General features: G+C 60.6%; 7 protein-coding genes across 7 annotated transcripts; 2 read left to right on the forward strand and 5 right to left on the reverse strand.

Moving 5' to 3' along the window:
- Positions 1–317: 317 nt before the first annotated feature.
- On the forward strand, positions 318–1921 carry sgf73 (uncharacterized protein; the record flags this gene model as incomplete). Its single annotated transcript, XM_060599173.1, has 4 exons — positions 318–561; positions 689–784; positions 825–1028; positions 1377–1921. The coding sequence occupies 4 exons, from the start codon at positions 318–320 to the stop codon at positions 1919–1921; spliced, it is 1089 nt and encodes a 362-aa protein (XP_060455893.1).
- Positions 1922–2318: 397 nt separating this feature from the next.
- Positions 2319–3434, reverse strand: CcaverHIS019_0306990 (uncharacterized protein; the record flags this gene model as incomplete). Its single annotated transcript, XM_060599174.1, has 4 exons — positions 2319–2728; positions 2861–2987; positions 3027–3190; positions 3374–3434. The coding sequence occupies 4 exons, from the start codon at positions 3432–3434 to the stop codon at positions 2319–2321; spliced, it is 762 nt and encodes a 253-aa protein (XP_060455894.1).
- Positions 3435–3747: 313 nt separating this feature from the next.
- On the reverse strand, positions 3748–6493 carry CcaverHIS019_0307000 (uncharacterized protein; the record flags this gene model as incomplete). Its single annotated transcript, XM_060599175.1, has 2 exons — positions 3748–5469; positions 5504–6493. 2 exons carry the CDS (start codon positions 6491–6493, stop codon positions 3748–3750), a joined length of 2712 nt encoding a protein of 903 aa, XP_060455895.1.
- Positions 6494–7523: 1030 nt separating this feature from the next.
- CcaverHIS019_0307010 (uncharacterized protein) lies at positions 7524–11088 on the reverse strand (the record flags this gene model as incomplete). The annotated part of the gene is made up of 8 exons (XM_060599176.1): positions 7524–7665; positions 7896–8077; positions 8111–8215; positions 8428–8554; positions 8587–9945; positions 9977–10354; positions 10386–10865; positions 11009–11088. 8 exons carry the CDS (start codon positions 11086–11088, stop codon positions 7524–7526), a joined length of 2853 nt encoding a protein of 950 aa, XP_060455896.1.
- Positions 11089–11357: 269 nt separating this feature from the next.
- CcaverHIS019_0307020 (uncharacterized protein) lies at positions 11358–12791 on the reverse strand (the record flags this gene model as incomplete). The annotated part of the gene is made up of 7 exons (XM_060599177.1): positions 11358–11662; positions 11697–11871; positions 11904–11993; positions 12049–12357; positions 12394–12528; positions 12564–12694; positions 12728–12791. The coding sequence occupies 7 exons, from the start codon at positions 12789–12791 to the stop codon at positions 11358–11360; spliced, it is 1209 nt and encodes a 402-aa protein (XP_060455897.1).
- Positions 12792–13276: 485 nt separating this feature from the next.
- On the forward strand, positions 13277–14060 carry CcaverHIS019_0307030 (uncharacterized protein; the record flags this gene model as incomplete). The annotated part of the gene is made up of 2 exons (XM_060599179.1): positions 13277–13467; positions 13499–14060. 2 exons carry the CDS (start codon positions 13277–13279, stop codon positions 14058–14060), a joined length of 753 nt encoding a protein of 250 aa, XP_060455898.1.
- Positions 14061–14104: 44 nt separating this feature from the next.
- On the reverse strand, positions 14105–15021 carry CcaverHIS019_0307040 (uncharacterized protein; the record flags this gene model as incomplete). Its single annotated transcript, XM_060599180.1, has 2 exons — positions 14105–14617; positions 14776–15021. 2 exons carry the CDS (start codon positions 15019–15021, stop codon positions 14105–14107), a joined length of 759 nt encoding a protein of 252 aa, XP_060455899.1.
- Between the last annotated feature and the right edge of the window lie 496 nt (positions 15022–15517).

Here is a 15517-nt window from a genome sequence, read left to right on the forward strand (position 1 = left end):
TAGTTGACTACAATGGTCCGTACCGGCTAAACCGCCAGATACTCATCATGATGTGATACGAAATGAGGTGTGATCGCCGTTCTGGCTCCCAACCATGCAACCGGCCCGCCCCCCGCCCGCCATGTCCGCTCGGCGTTGACTCTCTCATCCAGATCAGTGGCACCCACATCCATTCGCCACTCCAACAACTTGGTTCTCTTTAGCTCCTACCTTCTCCTGGCTCCTAGCTCCTAGCTCCTAGCGCATATTCGCAGTGCGCTCCCCTCTCCTTATTGCTTGCCTTTTGGGAACCTCCACTTCTTCATCGACCGCCACCCATGCTCCGTCTCAAGGCGCGGGAGTCGTCGCGCGCGCCGTTCAGCTTTAGCGTGGCGCCTCCGCCGGACGACGATGGACCTGCGACAAGTAACAAGTTTCCGCATCCACCAGGAGCGTTCCTCACCGAACGCGATATGCACATGTACGGCGCACAGCCACTCGGCGAAGAGCCGGGCCGCGGCGTCGTACGGTGTACCCGGTGCGCGCGGACTGTGCTCGAGTGGGCCGCGGGAGAACACATGCGTGAGTTGGAGGAGTGGGATGGGTGGCGGTAGCTCGTTTGTGTGGGGGGTAGGGGTGTGATGTGATCCACATCCATCGCACAGCAACGCCGTACCCTAACCTAGTAATGTACGACTGCTGACACCAGGTATCTGCTCTCATGTGCTGGATGGCACGCCGCTGAATGCCAAGAAGGCCAAAGTGGACAAGAAGGTCGAAGGCAAGAAACGGCGGGCGTCAGAGGGTACGTCTCCACCCAACAAACCTAACTCCTAACTGTACAGTGTCAGATACCCCTGACTCGCCGACCAAGAAGAAGGCGCGAGTGCTCGAGATGTCGCTTGACGACGATGAGATGGACCCCGCCGCATACAAGGGTCTCAAGAAGAGCGAGATCAAGAAACTGCTCAAGGAGCGCGAGCGGCTCAAGAAGCGCGCTGCCAAGGAGGCCGAGAAGGCGCAGGCGGCAGAGCGGCGCAGGGCACGGGGTGAGTGGCAGATGGAGCGCGCAGGCACGCCAAGCCTTTGGTCGGAGAGGCCACTGTGCGCGGTGTGGCTCTAGCTCTGGAGGTCTGAGATTGGAGCGAGCGTGGCGGGTGACTCGGCGCCCACGGATCTATGACATGGCGCTTGTGACGGTGTTTCGCGTCGCCTTGGAGGCGGACTGGTGACCCACGCCACCAGCCATTACATTGGGCTCGGCGGTAGTGGTGGTATTGGGCTCGGTGGTAGTGGGGCGGGCGTCTCTGCGCCCAACTGCGATACCCAGGCGACCGTCCGGATCTTTTTGGAGCTCCACTCTCTCTTCTCTTCTCTTCTCCCCCCGCTGACAGCAGCCAACAACCCGCTCGACTACGACCGCCAATGCGGTGTAATCAACGACAAGGGTCTCCCGTGCTCCCGTTCCTTGACATGCAAGACGCATACCGTCGGCGCCAAACGCGCAGTCCAAGGCCGTACCCGTCTCTACGACGAGCTATTCCTGGAATGGCAGCGCGCCCACAACCCAAACTTCAAGGAACCCGCCCCGAAACGCGAAGCCAAAGTCGTCCCAAAGGTGGTCAAGAAGAAGCGCGTCGTGCCGGACGAAGAGGGACTGCGGGCGGACGAGGACGGCCGGCGCGAGATGGACGAGCTTATTCGCGCTGCTGCGCGGGCTGGCGATCGCGTTAAACTCGCTCCGGCGCCGCGGCCTATTTCGAGCCCGTGGCGGACTACTACTTACGAACAGATCAGTATGGGCGATCTTCTGACCAAGGCTTTGGCAGCGCGCCCACGGCCCGCACCAAGTAGTATTACTCCACAGAGGCTGGGGAGCCAGAGCAAGCCCGGGCCAGCGGTTGTGGCACCCATGCTGGCGCCGGCTAGTGTTACCGCCTAGTTGTATTCCTGTTGTAGCTATACCCATGCTTTGTGCCCTAGGGAGAAAAGCGATAGATTATGGACGCAAATGTTTGTCACTGGTCGACGTAATCGCCTTTCACGCTCGTCCAGTCTCGTGGTGTTGTGAGGAATTGGTGGGTGGGCTAGGTGCGTAAAGCGCAAACTTGCAGTGACCAGCGTCATCGATGAGCCGAGGTTGGCGGCGCTCCTCTCCAGCACGCCCTGTGTCCTCGTGAGATCGCCGACCTATCTTGTGTTGGGGACGGCTGCCTCTCCTGTGTCTCCGGTGGACACTGCAAGGCCATGTTGGCATTGTCGATGGAGCACAACGCTCGACACCACCACCCAGTGCCAGACTAATATACATGCTGCATTGCTAATACACTATCATACATCTAGTCGATCTGCATGGGCTCGGCCGCCGCGGCGTTCATACTTCGGCGTGAGCTGCGGGTCGCGAGCGCGTGGGGCGTCGTAGGCGCGTTCTTGCCGGTGTGTACGCGCGGCGGTGCAGGGGGAGGAGGGGGCTGTGCGGGCTTGGATGGCTGGGACACGGCGGAGCGCGCATGGGTATTAGGTGGGCGCTTGACAATCGCGTTTGGGAAGAGCGGGTTGGTGCTGAGCGCCAGTGGAGGCAGGTCCTCGGGCGCGTTCGACAGGTCGAGGCTGTCGCCGATAACGCCAGCTGGCTCGGACGGGTCGCGCGGCTGGTCGTCTTCGTGCATCATCGCGCTCTCGTCCGCCACGAGCTTGGCCTTGCGCCGCTCAAGCGCCTCGGACATTGTTACCGGGAGAGGGATCACGTCTCGGTGTCAGCGTGCTCTGAGAGACAAGAAGAGCGGCTCAGGGAGAAGATTTCACGTCCTCGGCCCCGGAGGGGCCATCTGGGCGATTCTGACGATATTGAAGTTTCATCATTGCCTCGAGGAAGACCCACCTTTCAAAAAGTCAAACTCCTCGGTGCGCGAGACGACGTTGGCCATGTCCTTGTAGCTGATGATGCGGCGCTTCTCGAGGCGCGCCTTTGTGTAGCCCTCCTCCATAAAGTGCTTGACAAAGTATTCCTGCTGTCAGTTCTCGGAGCAGTCTGGAGCTGCACTCACGGTCGCGACCGAGATCAGAAACGTCGCTTCGGCGCTCATCATGTCGAGGTCCTTGTCCGACTTTATGATGCGCTTGACGCGCGCAATGGGGAACATGGTCGTGCCAACCTCCTTCTCGGCGAGCGACTGGCGCGACTTTATGATGCGCTTCTTCTTGACCGGCGCTGGCGAGTGAGTAGGCATTTCGGGGTGGGGGGGAAGGGGGGTGGATGAGACGAGGAGGTCGCGAGGGATTGTGGAAGAAAGCGGAAGATAGGAACCAGAGTGAGAGGGTAGGTGCGAGTGCACGCTCGCACGTCCATGTCAAGGTCCCACGGCGACACACGGGTTCAGAGGAGGGTACTCACCATCGACCTCTGCGCCGTCCTCGCTCCGTTCTGCTGGTGGATGGTCGTCAGAGTCTTGCATGGTGGTGGGTGGGTGGGTGGGTGGATAGATGGGTGGATAGATGAGAGCAAGTCGCGTCGGTTCAGAGTTGGTTGAGGGCTAACGAACGGCGGGATCAATTCCTCGGTTGGGTGACAGTTGGATTGTTGTGGACGCCTCGCGCACGTGACATTGACCAGCCGAGTTGTGTGGCACAAGTGCAGTTGCGGTCCCAAGTCATCAGGCCATTCCCGCCAGCAACTATGCCACCCCCACCGCATGCGGTACACTAATTTACATTACAAGATGCTATGATATGAGAAATTCTATGCTAGTCCTAAATCCTAGGATACTTCTAAACGGCAGACCTGCCGCCCGCAGCCGCCTGGTCCTCGGCCACCATGCGATCGCGCTCGTGCTCGGCGTGCTCGGCCGCAACCACCGCCGCGAGGTTACCTTCCGGTGAGTCTGCAAACGCCGCGTTGGCGTTATCGCTCGTCGGCACGGCGTTGGGGTCCACCTCTGGCTGTGGGCGCCTGCGCCTCCGCCGGCGGGGAAGCGTCTGTTGTATGGGCATGGGGCGGGTGTCGAGGTCCAGCGCGACGTTGGCGGCGGCCTGGAACGCCTCGATCCACTGGACGCATTGCCGCGCCGTGTCCGTCTGGAGCATGAACTGCTGTCCTTGGACACGGAGGCGGACGCAGTGCAGACGTTTCTTGTAGTCCGCAGCCAGGCCCGATTCCGCACCCTGCATGCTGTACACGTGCACGAGCACGTTGTGAGCAAAGGGCATGTGGCTCGCGATGGGGGCTGAGGCCGTCGAACTCGCTACCGAGTCTGCCCCGCCACTCTGGCGTCGAGGCGGCTCGAAAAGCGTCCGGTCCTTGCTCTCCGGGCCCTGGTCGTAACGTGTCGGAGTTCTGCTCCCAACTGTGCCCCTGCGCGCGTTCGACAGCGCCGTCGCGAACGCGTTGATTCTCGGGGCGGCTTCCTGTCCCACGGTCGCCCGACGGGCTTGCTTGATCGCCTGCACGGGGTTTTGGGAAGGTAGCGACGCGCGGTGGTGATCGGGAGCGAGGTGTACGTGAAGATAACAGTACGACTCGTTCTCGTCCGCTGTGAGGTATGGCTCACCCATTCGTAACGGTACCTTCGTTGGGTCAAACTTGTACACGAACAGCGCGGTGCCGTGCAGCACAAAATAGTGCTTCTTCCAAGCGCGGTCGCGCGCCTGGACACCTGGCTGGATAAACTCCATCTTGCGCGACAGCGTGCCTTCAATGTGTACGCCGCACCAGTAGGGCGGGAGGCGTTCATGGCCCTCCTCCTCGCGGGGGTCGACGACTGGCGCGTTGTGGTTCAGGTGCACCGACTCGTACATGGGAGGGGCTGGGTCCGCGTCACCAGCAGACAAGCGGCGCTTCAGCGGTGGTGGGCGCACATAGTCGTGATCGAGATCAGGCGCGGTTGCCTGTACCTCGTGGACGGTCTCTAGCTCATCGGGCGAATCGACCGCCGGAGCCGCTGTGAGCTGAGTCCGCGGGGTGGACAGGTTCATCATCGACTGTGAGAGCTGCGAGTACAGCGACGGCCGCCTTGATCCTGGCGACGGAGTTGTGGGGGACGGCGTGGCAATCGACGTCTGCGCAAGTGACCCCGACGCATTGTCGTCGATCGACACCGAGTCAAAGCTCTCTTCCACACTCGAGTCGTCTCCAACCTCGTCGGCCTCGGGAGCATTGGCACTAGGCCAGGGCACTGACGCCACGCCGAGAGAGCTGGGCGTGTCGTCTGAGACTGAGGGTGAACTCTGCTCGCGTTGCAATGCAGCTAAGCCGACCGACGAGGCTGTCCTCGAGCCAGGCTGTGGCGTTCCCGAACGCGACTCCTCAGTTACGGGGTCCATGGCGAGATGCCCAAGGCCCTTGTGAATGTAGGCTGAATGGGGCGGGGACGCGGGGTGGGCCCTGGGAGTCGCGCCGACATGTCCATCTGCCGACTCGCCCTCGTCGTCTTCGTCGTCTTCTTCCTCTTCTGGTTCTTGTGGCTGGCGACTTGGGACACGAAGAATGACAGGCTGGAGTTAGCACGTCTCTGAAACACTAACGCACCATTGATTTTGTCGCGCGGCGCACCTCAGCGTCCGTGAGGTCCTTGCTGTTGTTGCGAGACTGGGCCACGGGCGTGGGGAACGGGAAGCTGCCCGACGCCCGCGAGTTGGTTCTAGAGAGAGCGGGGGATTGGAGTGCAAGCGTGCCCCAGCCAGGGGACATGCTGCCGGTGTTGAGCGATGGCAGGTGCGCGATGGGCATCGGCATCGGCGGAGCGTGCAGGACGGGTGGCATGCGGTGCGGCGAGCCTACACTGCATGCCGAGATTGCCGAGACTGCTGATCCCCGCCTGCGAGCGATGGCAAAGGGATCGCTGCCGAGGCGGGCGTCGCGGGTTTCCGTGATGGCCGAGTTCTCCAAGGTCGTTGCAAAGTGTGTTTCTGGGGAGGGAGGGACCGAAGTATGGGGTGTATGGAATGCCGATGCCTCCGGTGAGGCGCCAGTATCCACGGTCAATGGTGGGCGGGGTGACGTTGACACTGGTAAGGTGGGAGGGACGGGTGCGGCAGTTGGGGGGGTGGCGGCCGCGTGGAGATTAGCGGCGAGGTTGAGAGCGGCCGGGGCCGAGGTGACGGGTACAGGTGCTGGTGCGGTTGGTGGTGCGGGCGCTGGGGTGACGATGGGAGCGACGACGTCCTGGGAAAGAAGTTTCATGGCTTCGGTAGGATTCTCGGAGAGTGATACGCTCCCATTCAGCGGGGTAATACTAGCGCTCCCACTATCCGCCTTGTGTGCGGGGGAAGGTGGCTCGGCATGGGCCTTTGGTTCAGGTGTTTCAGGTGTAGGTTGCCGACTCTGGCGGCTCTGCGGCTGGCTCTCGATTCTGAGGCTGAGCCTCGATCCGCGATGCAGCAGCGTGCGCAGCTTGTGCAGTGCAAGCGACTCGACTGTCACCTCAATGGGCGGGGTACCAGGTGTGTGTGGCGTGCTCGGGGTACGCGGTGGATGTTGGCCCGACATGGTCCGCCGTTTTTGATGGAAGAGGGGCATGGGTGGTGTCGGGGTGTCGACGGGTCGGCGCTGGTGACCCCGTGATTTCGTCGACAGTCAGGTCAGAGGCTGCGCGGGTGGGCTGTGCTGCGAAAAGTGGTTCCGGGTGGTGGAGAGCTATGTGTGATGGAATGGGAGATGGAATGCTAAATACAAGTGGAGAGTGCGAGAGAAGGTAGTTGGTCGTGTAGAGTTGTGCAGTTGTGTAAATTATGTAGGTGTTGTCACTGTTTGAGTGTTTGATGGTTTGAGCAAGATGGAGAATTGTGTTCAGGATGGTTTGAGTGGTTGAGAGTCCCAGTTGTTGCCAGTGTATTGAACTTTGAATTGAGGGGTGGTGGTGGTGAATATAGAAAAGCAAGGTGGCACGGCTGCGTATCCCCATTGTCAATCTCCTTTACTCGTACTCACTCAAAATGACGTCTGCCCACTCAGCCTTGCCATGACCCATAAACTCTAACCCCAGAATAATCAGGGTACAGTAGACAAACCCCGCTCAACATCAGCTAAACTTGCTGACCTCTGATCAATCCCGGGTTTCCCTACTCCGGGTTCTCCCTAGTGCCATCTTGTAACATCGAGGCGTGTCATGCAGACCATTTCGCATCACATGTGGCTGACTCACAGTGGTATGCCAGTATTCAAAGGCTAGATCTACGAATGTCAGTAATGCCCAGGGTTCCGGGGCGGAGTATCTCCCTCTCCACACTGGCGTTGGTAGTGTTAGATGCCAGTCCGTGCGTCTCGCTGGCCACCTGAGTGTGACTAACCCAATGTCAATGCTTAATGAGACGCGACCGCGAGGAGAAACTAACCCTACACTAGTATTGGTCCAAAGCTGTCATTACCCGCGTACACAAAATGAAAATCAACGTCATCCTCTCCAATCGGAAATTCCGTCGGACGTGAGCGGCATTACCTCCCCTTTCATCCCTTATCTACATGTTCCAAGTCTTCCAACTTGGACTGCCAGAGCTCTACCTCCACGTAGATCGCGTGCCGGCCGAGGGAGGGAGTGGTACCCGCCGAGCTACTCCGGCCGTGCTGGCGCTTGGGGCATATGTGTTGGCCCGACTTGGTGGTAGCGGAACGCGACATGGATCGATGAGCGGCGTTTCCCCTCGGTTCTTGAGAATCGACCGAGGACGCGGGTCATCCTCCTCCGAAAGCGACTGGTGTGGTGTGAACAGAGTAGGTGGGGAATGCGGTGAGAGAAACAGTGTCCAAGATATGATAAGCTACGAAATCTCAGGCCCGGCACGAGTTCGGCACGGGTGAGACATGGTTCTCAATTCGCGACCGGGCCTCGGCCTGGACGAGAATAGCCCAGACGCTGATCATACCACAGATCGTGATGGAGACTCTGGCAAAACACTCATACCGCGCAGTCGCGCTGACTCACCTCAACAGCTGTGCGATACGAACGCGGGCGGGATGGGACTCGGTTCCGTGGAACTGGCGACGGGCCAGGAGAGGGCGTGCACGTGGGCGCCCCGCTAGGTCTGCGCGATTCGAGGGGCGTCCTTGTGCTCGACTGACGTCAGTTCGGTAATGTGTGCGGCGTACAGGCGGTTGAACCGTGATCTGGGGTCAGCTAGCGAAATAATCTGAGCTCACCGACGGCGCTCGCTGGTACATTGGGTCCGAGAGCTCAGGAGCAGCGCCGCCGATGCTAATCCCCAGCGCGGGGATGGGCCGGGGGGACCGGGCGGGCGTCCGTTCCTGTCGTCAGAGTCTAGCAACTACATCATGGGTATCTCCCACCCGCCGTCTTGGTTGGTGTCTTGGCCGTTTTAGATCCCTCTGCCGTCCCTCGTCCCTCCCTTGGCTCCCCCGGCTGCTCCGCATTCTTGCAAACGCTGCTCCCCCAGCCCCTCTCACGCTTGCAAACGCCGCTCCGCCCAACCCACCCCCTCAACCCATTCGCTACGTACCGCTTCCCGGACGCTGCGAGCAGGCGTGGGCGGCTCCTCGCTAATCCGGCTAAGGTCGGCCCTCATCACGTCGCCCAACCGCGAGGGCGCAAGGCGGGACTGGGCTGCCGAATAGTCCGATTCGGACCTGCGGTCAGCTCCTCATTTTAAGCAACGTACGAAGGGAGCGGCATAGCAGCCGCGGCCGCCAGGTCGTCGCTCCCACCGCGGTAGCTGCGGGCAACAAGCGACGCGCGCTCCTGGAACGCCTTCATGGCCATCACCTCGGGGTTGTCGAAGCTCGGGTCCGGTCCGTCCCATGCTGGATACTTGCTGTCCCGGTGTGGACCTTGATGTCCCATCACGGCAGCGCTTGCGAGATCTGTAGGCTGACTCACACCCCGAGTGTTCCGCAGTTCGGGGAGAGGCTTGTTAACTCCCATAACGCTGCGGTTGGAACGGACTGTGGGTGCGGCGCGAGATATGAATGATGGTGCCACGCGGGATGTGTGTGACGGCGCGCGGGTGACAGGCTGGGCCGGTGTACCCTGCACGCGGTCGATGAAGCTTTCGGTCACCTGCCCGCGGGGCATCCCCGAGTACTGGCTCATGCGTGAGTCGAATAGCGGGCCGCGTCCGTCCAATGAAGCCACAGAGCGGTGGGAGCGCTGCGGTTGCGAAGGGACTGGGACGGGGACAGGCTGGAGGACTGACGCAGGGAGGCTGGGTGCTGGGACGTTGACGAAAGCGGGGTATACCTGAGGAGCCATGGCCTGGCCCGTGTGCGATGGCTGGGTTGGGATGCGCCGTTGAGTGGGTGCGCCTTGCGTAGTCAGAGGCCCTTGTGGGCCGAGATGGAGCGGCACCGATGTTGCCAAGTTACCGAGCGCTGCCTGCGCACCCAAGCTCGTTGGGAGCGGAGTCACCATGGGCACGACTGGGGGTTGCTGGGACGTCGCCGCCGACAGTTGCGGCATGGGCTGGACTGTCTGCTGGGGCTGGGTGAACTGCTGGGGCTGGGTGAACTGCTGAGGCTGGGTGAACTGCTGTGGTTGGGGCTGCGACTGTCGGGGCCGCTGCTGTTGGGGCTGCAGCTGTTGGAGCCGCTGCTGTTGAGGCTGCTTGTTAGCCTGTGGTTGCTGAGCCTGTGGAGGGGCGGCTCGCTGGGTCTGAGTCTGTGGCTGGGGCTGTTGCTGTCCCTGCGGAATCGCTTGCACCTGCTGCTGGAACTGCTGCGCGGCCGACCCCATACTCGGCAGCCGGTCCACACGCACCCCGAGAGGAGACAGCGAGAAGTCGTTCGGCTGGCTCACGGCTCCTCTGGGAGCGGTAGTGGGCTGTCCAGCGGGAGCGGTGGTAGGCTGTGCAACGGGCCCGGTAGTAAGGTCTCCGGGGGGAGCGGTAGTCAGCTGTCCAACAGGCAGGGGCGGGTGTGGGCCCATCCACCGCTCGGCTTCGGCGAACGCTTCAGTGCGGCCCTCCTCGTGTCCGACCTTACGGGCATCGCGCACCCTTATCTCTGCGTGGTACTTGACGAGGCTGGGTGAGCTTCCATCTAGTTTGGACTCACCGGCCCTTTGTTTCCTCAAACGCGCGAAGCAGCCTCCGACGCTCCTCTTCCCCCCGCCGACTATCATCCTTCGCCCGGCGGAGAATAGACACCGCGACGGCCAGCTCGCGCCTGTCTGCCTCGCGCTTTGCCGCCGTGTCAGCCGCTCGCCTCTCCACCTCTCCGGTCCGGATCTTCTCAGCCACGAGTTTGGCCTGCAGGGTCCGAAGGGCGTCTTCGGCCTCCTTGAGACGGGAAGTGGTCTCGGCGAGCCGCAGGGCTCCCCGGACCTGTTCAGCCTTGGCGGCGGCAGCTTGGCGGTCTTCCTGCTCCTCGTCAGCACGGGCCTCCTTCTCCCTCTGGGCGGCGATTAGGGCAGCCCGATGAGCCTTCATCGACCTGTCATTAGCAAAGTCGAGCGGAGACGTACGGATACTGGAGGGCGTGCAGAGAGTGGTCAGCTTCGTCGGTGTATGTCTCGACGCCGGCTGGGGAGGACGTGGTAGTGGGGCTTGGGGGTCGTTCCACGAACTTGGTGTATGAGCTCCCGGTGTCGCTGGTGTCGTTGGGCCGCTCGCGCGACACGGATCGAGAGCGGGGACGGGGAGTGATTGCTCTTGAGCGGGGACGATCCTCGCCGTCCCTGTCCGTCCCGCCTCGAGGGACGTTGACGACGCTTATGCTGTCGTGGGGCCCGAGCGTCTCGGCGCGCCGGAGGCCCGATGCCTGGGTTGCGGGTGTTTGTGGTACGCTCATGGCCGAATGGCGAAAGGGTGAGGCGAGGGCTGGGGGCGGTGCAGAGTGCCGACTGCGGCCAGAAGCGGAACGGGGCATGGGTGACGCGGGGGTGCGGGGGGTACGTTCCTGCGCCCACTTGTAGGCGTTTAGGCGGGCGTTGAGGTCGTCGGTGCTGGTGTGAGGGGGGAAGGAGGAAGAGGCAAGGTGAGAGGTGAGAGTGGGGAAGGAGGACGAGGCAAGGTGGGAAGAATGAGTGACAGGTTGGGACGACAATCGGTGCCACACATGTCATTCAACCCGCGCCACTAAACTTACTTGAGAGGGCAGGCTCGCTCGTCGCGCTCGTCTTGGATCGCGTCTTGGAGGACGACCAAGGCGCGCTCGACGGCGCTCATGTTTGCTGGTCTCCTTTGACGTGGGTTGGATGGAGTGTGGTATGGGTCTTGGTTTTGGTGGACCATTTCATGAGGAATGATGGATTGCGCGAGGGAGTTTTAGCTGGACAGAGGGTGATATTGAACAATGAGTGTTTGGTAACCGCACAGGCCCACAGACCACCAGGGAGTTTTAATGAGGGTCAGCATGTCAGGATGGCTGGTCAGTGCACGGACCACCGCGTCGTTGGCAGTTGGAAACAAGATCTCATCTCCGTTGAAGTGAAGCGCTACAGCTCATCGCGGTTGTCGATGAATTGGCCGCGCGCGCCGCTCGTGTCTGCCTCAGCCTTGGCGCGGAGGTTCTTGTCCAACACGCCCCCCTTGACGGCTGCGACGGGGGCCTCCTTTGCCGCCAGTAGGGCGAGGAATTCCTGAGCGAGGTCGGCGGCAGCCATGGCCGTCAGTTCGGCATTGGTGTCGTAGGCCGGCGAGACTTCGACAATATCCGCTCCGACAATGTTGAGGCCGACAAGGCCGCGTACAATGCGCTTGACCTCGCGAGTGGTCCAGCCGCCCGACTCGGGCGTGCCGGCTGATGTCAGGTTGTTTGTTTTATTACAACTCACTGGCTGGCGCCATCGAGGGGTCGATCGTGTCAATGTCAAAGGAGAGGTAGACGGGACCGTTGCCGAGGCGTTTCTTGAGCTTGGTGGCGATACCTTCGGGACCCATTTCGTCGATGTCGTCCGTCGTGAAGACCTGGAAGCCGACTGCCTCGTCGTGTAGCAGGTCGCGCATCGACTGCGTGAGTTAGATGCCAGAGCTCAACTCACGTTAAGGCGGGTACGAATCCCGGCGTGAGCCGATGTCTTGTCGTTGATGTATCCGAGCTCGTATGCCTTCCAGAAGAACGTGCCGTGAGTCTGGTGTCAGCTGCGTGCGAGTTTGACTGCACGCCCACTCGCACTCGCAACTCACAACCTTGTGCTGCTCGGTATGCGCGCCACCCAGCTCATTCCCATTCCAAGTGTCGAGGTGCGCATCAAAGTGGAGCACCGAGATCGGGCCATAGACATCCGTAAGCGCGCCGAGGATGGGAAGCACGATGGTGTGGTCTCCTCCCAAAGTGAGGATACGCGGGTGTTCCTTGCCGTCCTTTGCGATGTGGCGGGTAAAGTGGGTATCGGGTGACGTGGGCCGGTCGAGGAGGGTGGCATACGCGACCTGCATCTCGTCGATGGCCAAGGCGTTGTCGTACGGCGAGATCGGGACGTCGTTGCAGTCGACCTGGGGTTGGGTTTTTGTTTACAATAGGCGACTCACAATATGCAACCCAGTATCCTGCGTGACACTAGTTCCCCAAGGGATGAGGAACGAGCGCGCCGGGCCATGCCTACGTGATCCAGACCGGATTGCGTGCGGTCCAAACCGCGCTCCGGGGCGATACGACACCGAAGTCTAACATGAGTATCAGAAGCTGCAAGTAAACCCACATCAAAGGGCATGCCAAGGACAGCAATGTCGAAACCATAGCCTGGTTTCTCGAGGCATCGCTCCCACGGCAGCCGGCCGAACCCCGCCACTCCAGAGTACGTGAGGTCGGGTGTGCCGCCGTATTTCTCCTCTGACATTAGCTAGCATCAGAAGATGTACCCACGCCATGGCTCGGCGGCGACAGAGGCGACGGCAGTGAGCGCTGCGAAGAGAGCCGTTAGGCGCATTGCGAGTGAGTGAGATTGAGAGTAGAGTGAGAGTGAGAGTGCATGAAAGAGCAGAGACCTCACATGATATCAAGTGGGCACGTCTGGCTCAAGTTGGACGTCATGAGCGGCGGCCATTGCCGAGATTAGCCGCTGGCGCTTAGGCGATCACAAGCGCGCGCTTGGGGGATATTCCCCACTTACACACATATGCCTATTCTTTCACCTGTCTTGTCTCAACACTCGGCATTCCAGCAGCTATCAGTATTGGAAGGAAAGCATCATTTGGAGCGGGGTAATGGGCGAAGAAATCAGCGCGATGGACCAAATGCCCAAGCACATGTGACCATGTGGTCATCACTTATAGAAGCCGAGAACGAGCACATGGGTCGGGTTAGGGCCAAGATCCGAAGTCGACAATTTCGCCCGATTGTCTTGTTGACCATGCTCCTCTACATCCACCACTACGCAGCACTGCTCACTCATCCGCCACTCCGCCAGCCACAATGAGCACCGACCGCTCGCCAGCGTACGCGTCGAGCCTGAAATGGGACGCCGTCCGCGGCGAACCATACCTCCAGCTCCCGTCCTTTCCCGACCTCCGTCTGATCCCTTATCGCGAGGGTATCGCCAGTGACCTAGTGACGCTGTTCAACCACCCGCCCGTCGGATGTCGGCTGTTCGCCCTACCGTACCCGTGCGTCTCCCTTGGTATCATCTGACGACAGCATGTCGCGCGTCTTTGCGGACCAGTTGGAGTTGGACATTCTTGCCAAACAGGCGCCAATTCTTGAAAAGCTCTCAAATTCAAAAAAGACAGAGGGGATCGGAGCCGTGTGGCCGTTTAAAGCGCTGTGGAGCGAGTCCCAGTCGCGCGTAGTGGGGGATATCTTCATATGGCCCAACACGGTCGAGCCGATGTGGGACGATGCTCGACAGGGGCGGTACCAAGCCGGGCAAGCGACGGAGAAAGGCTCGATTACGGAAGAGTCAGTCGTCTCCCTCCCTCCCGCCGAACAATCCTGGATGATCGGATACGTCCTCGAGCCCGAGCTTTACGGGCAGGGCATCATGTCCGAAACCCTCGCGTGTATCCTCCAGGGATGGGTAAAGCCCATCATGGGTGTCGGTGAGGTCGCTGCTATTATCGCGGTCGATAATCTTGGGAGTAAGGCTGTGGCGGAGAAGAATGGGTTCACGTATCGCCGTGAGGAGGTTACGCAGTGGCCAGAGGACAAGGGGGGCGGGGTTAAGGTTCATGGGTATTATACGTGGCAGAGTAGCACATAGTTTGGGTTGAGAGCCCATTTCGAGCCCATTTCTCTGCATATACACTAGTAAGCATATCCGTCCAGTTCGGGGAACGTAACATCAACTCCCGTCCGCTTCTTCATAGCGTCCACCCAAGCCCCAACCTTTGGCAAACTCGGATGATACCACAGCTTGGGATTGACAACCCGCGCATTAACCTGCGAGCAGCAGTACCAGCCATACACGATCGAGTCTGCGTGGCTGGCCTCTTTACCAAGGAAGAACGGTCCGCTTGTAGCTGCCAGGTATGACTCGAGCAGATTGAGACTCTGGCGGGCGCGTTCGGCCATGGTCTCCACCTGCTGGATATCCTTGAGTGCAGAGCGGTGGGACTCGAGCTCGTCCGCCTTGCCCTGGTACCGCACGCGGAGGAAGTATTCGGCGGATACGGGGTCCATCAGGTCGTAGAAGAGGGGGCGGAAGAGTTGGCGGATCGACAGAGCCATATCGTTGTCGGTCCAGGAGGCGATGAACCGGGCGAAGCGGTGGGCATCGGGGGATGGGAAGAGGACGGGGGTGGGTTGGCGGGAGTCGAGCTGGGGTTAGCGTGGGGGGTAAGTTGGGAGGAAGGGGTGTGGGTTAGCGTGGGGGAGGGGGAGGGGAGGGGGAGGAAGAAGGGATGGAGGGTGGGAGGAAGGGGGGGGGTAAGTTGGGAGGAAGGGGTGTGGGTCAGCGTGGGGAAGAAACGACTTACCCACTCAGCGATCGCAAACGAATCCGTAACATACTCTTGTCCGACTTTGATAGTGGGCACCGTAACGGTATCGTTCCCGCTGTCGCTCGCCAGCTCTCCGCGAACCTGTGCAAAGGTGAGTTTCTCCTCTGTGTACGCAATGCCGAGGATGGCCAGGTCGGATTTCGTCTTGTTGACATGCATCGAGTGGCTCGGGAGCTGGCGCGCGGCGTCCGCCGTGAGCGAGTAGAGGGTTATGTTTGGCATGGTGGGGGGGGGGGGGTGTTGGTGGAGGGGGGGTGGAAGGGAGGGGGGGGTTGGAGGAAAGATGAGGAGATGGGGGTGGGACGAGGATGAGGAATGGAGGTGTCAAGTAGAGGTGGCAGTAGAGGAATGGTGTAAGTAGAGGTGGCAGTAGCCCACCGCTTACTCAGATTGTCGCGGCCGGGCCGGCGCCGCTTGTCCGACCGGAATCGATCGCTCCCGCCGATGGTGGAGAGGTATTGAGGAGCTCAGTGGGCTAGCACAATGCATTATGCTTGAAATACAAACTAGCAACGCTCGCTCGGATGCGGGGCACCTTGTAGTGCCAAATGGTCCTTGGAATCCGAGGTCCAGGTCTGAACACCGACTCTTGCTGGATAACGTCATAATGAGGACCCGACCGGTCCATGCAGTCTTTACCAGCTTTACCAGGCACTCTTGATCAACCAATTCGACTTGCACCGACGCGTCTCAGGCATAATCACATACACGTACAGCT

This window comes from Cutaneotrichosporon cavernicola, assembly GCF_030864355.1.
Source record: "Cutaneotrichosporon cavernicola HIS019 DNA, chromosome: 3".
Taxonomy (NCBI): Eukaryota; Fungi; Basidiomycota; class Tremellomycetes; order Trichosporonales; family Trichosporonaceae; genus Cutaneotrichosporon; species Cutaneotrichosporon cavernicola.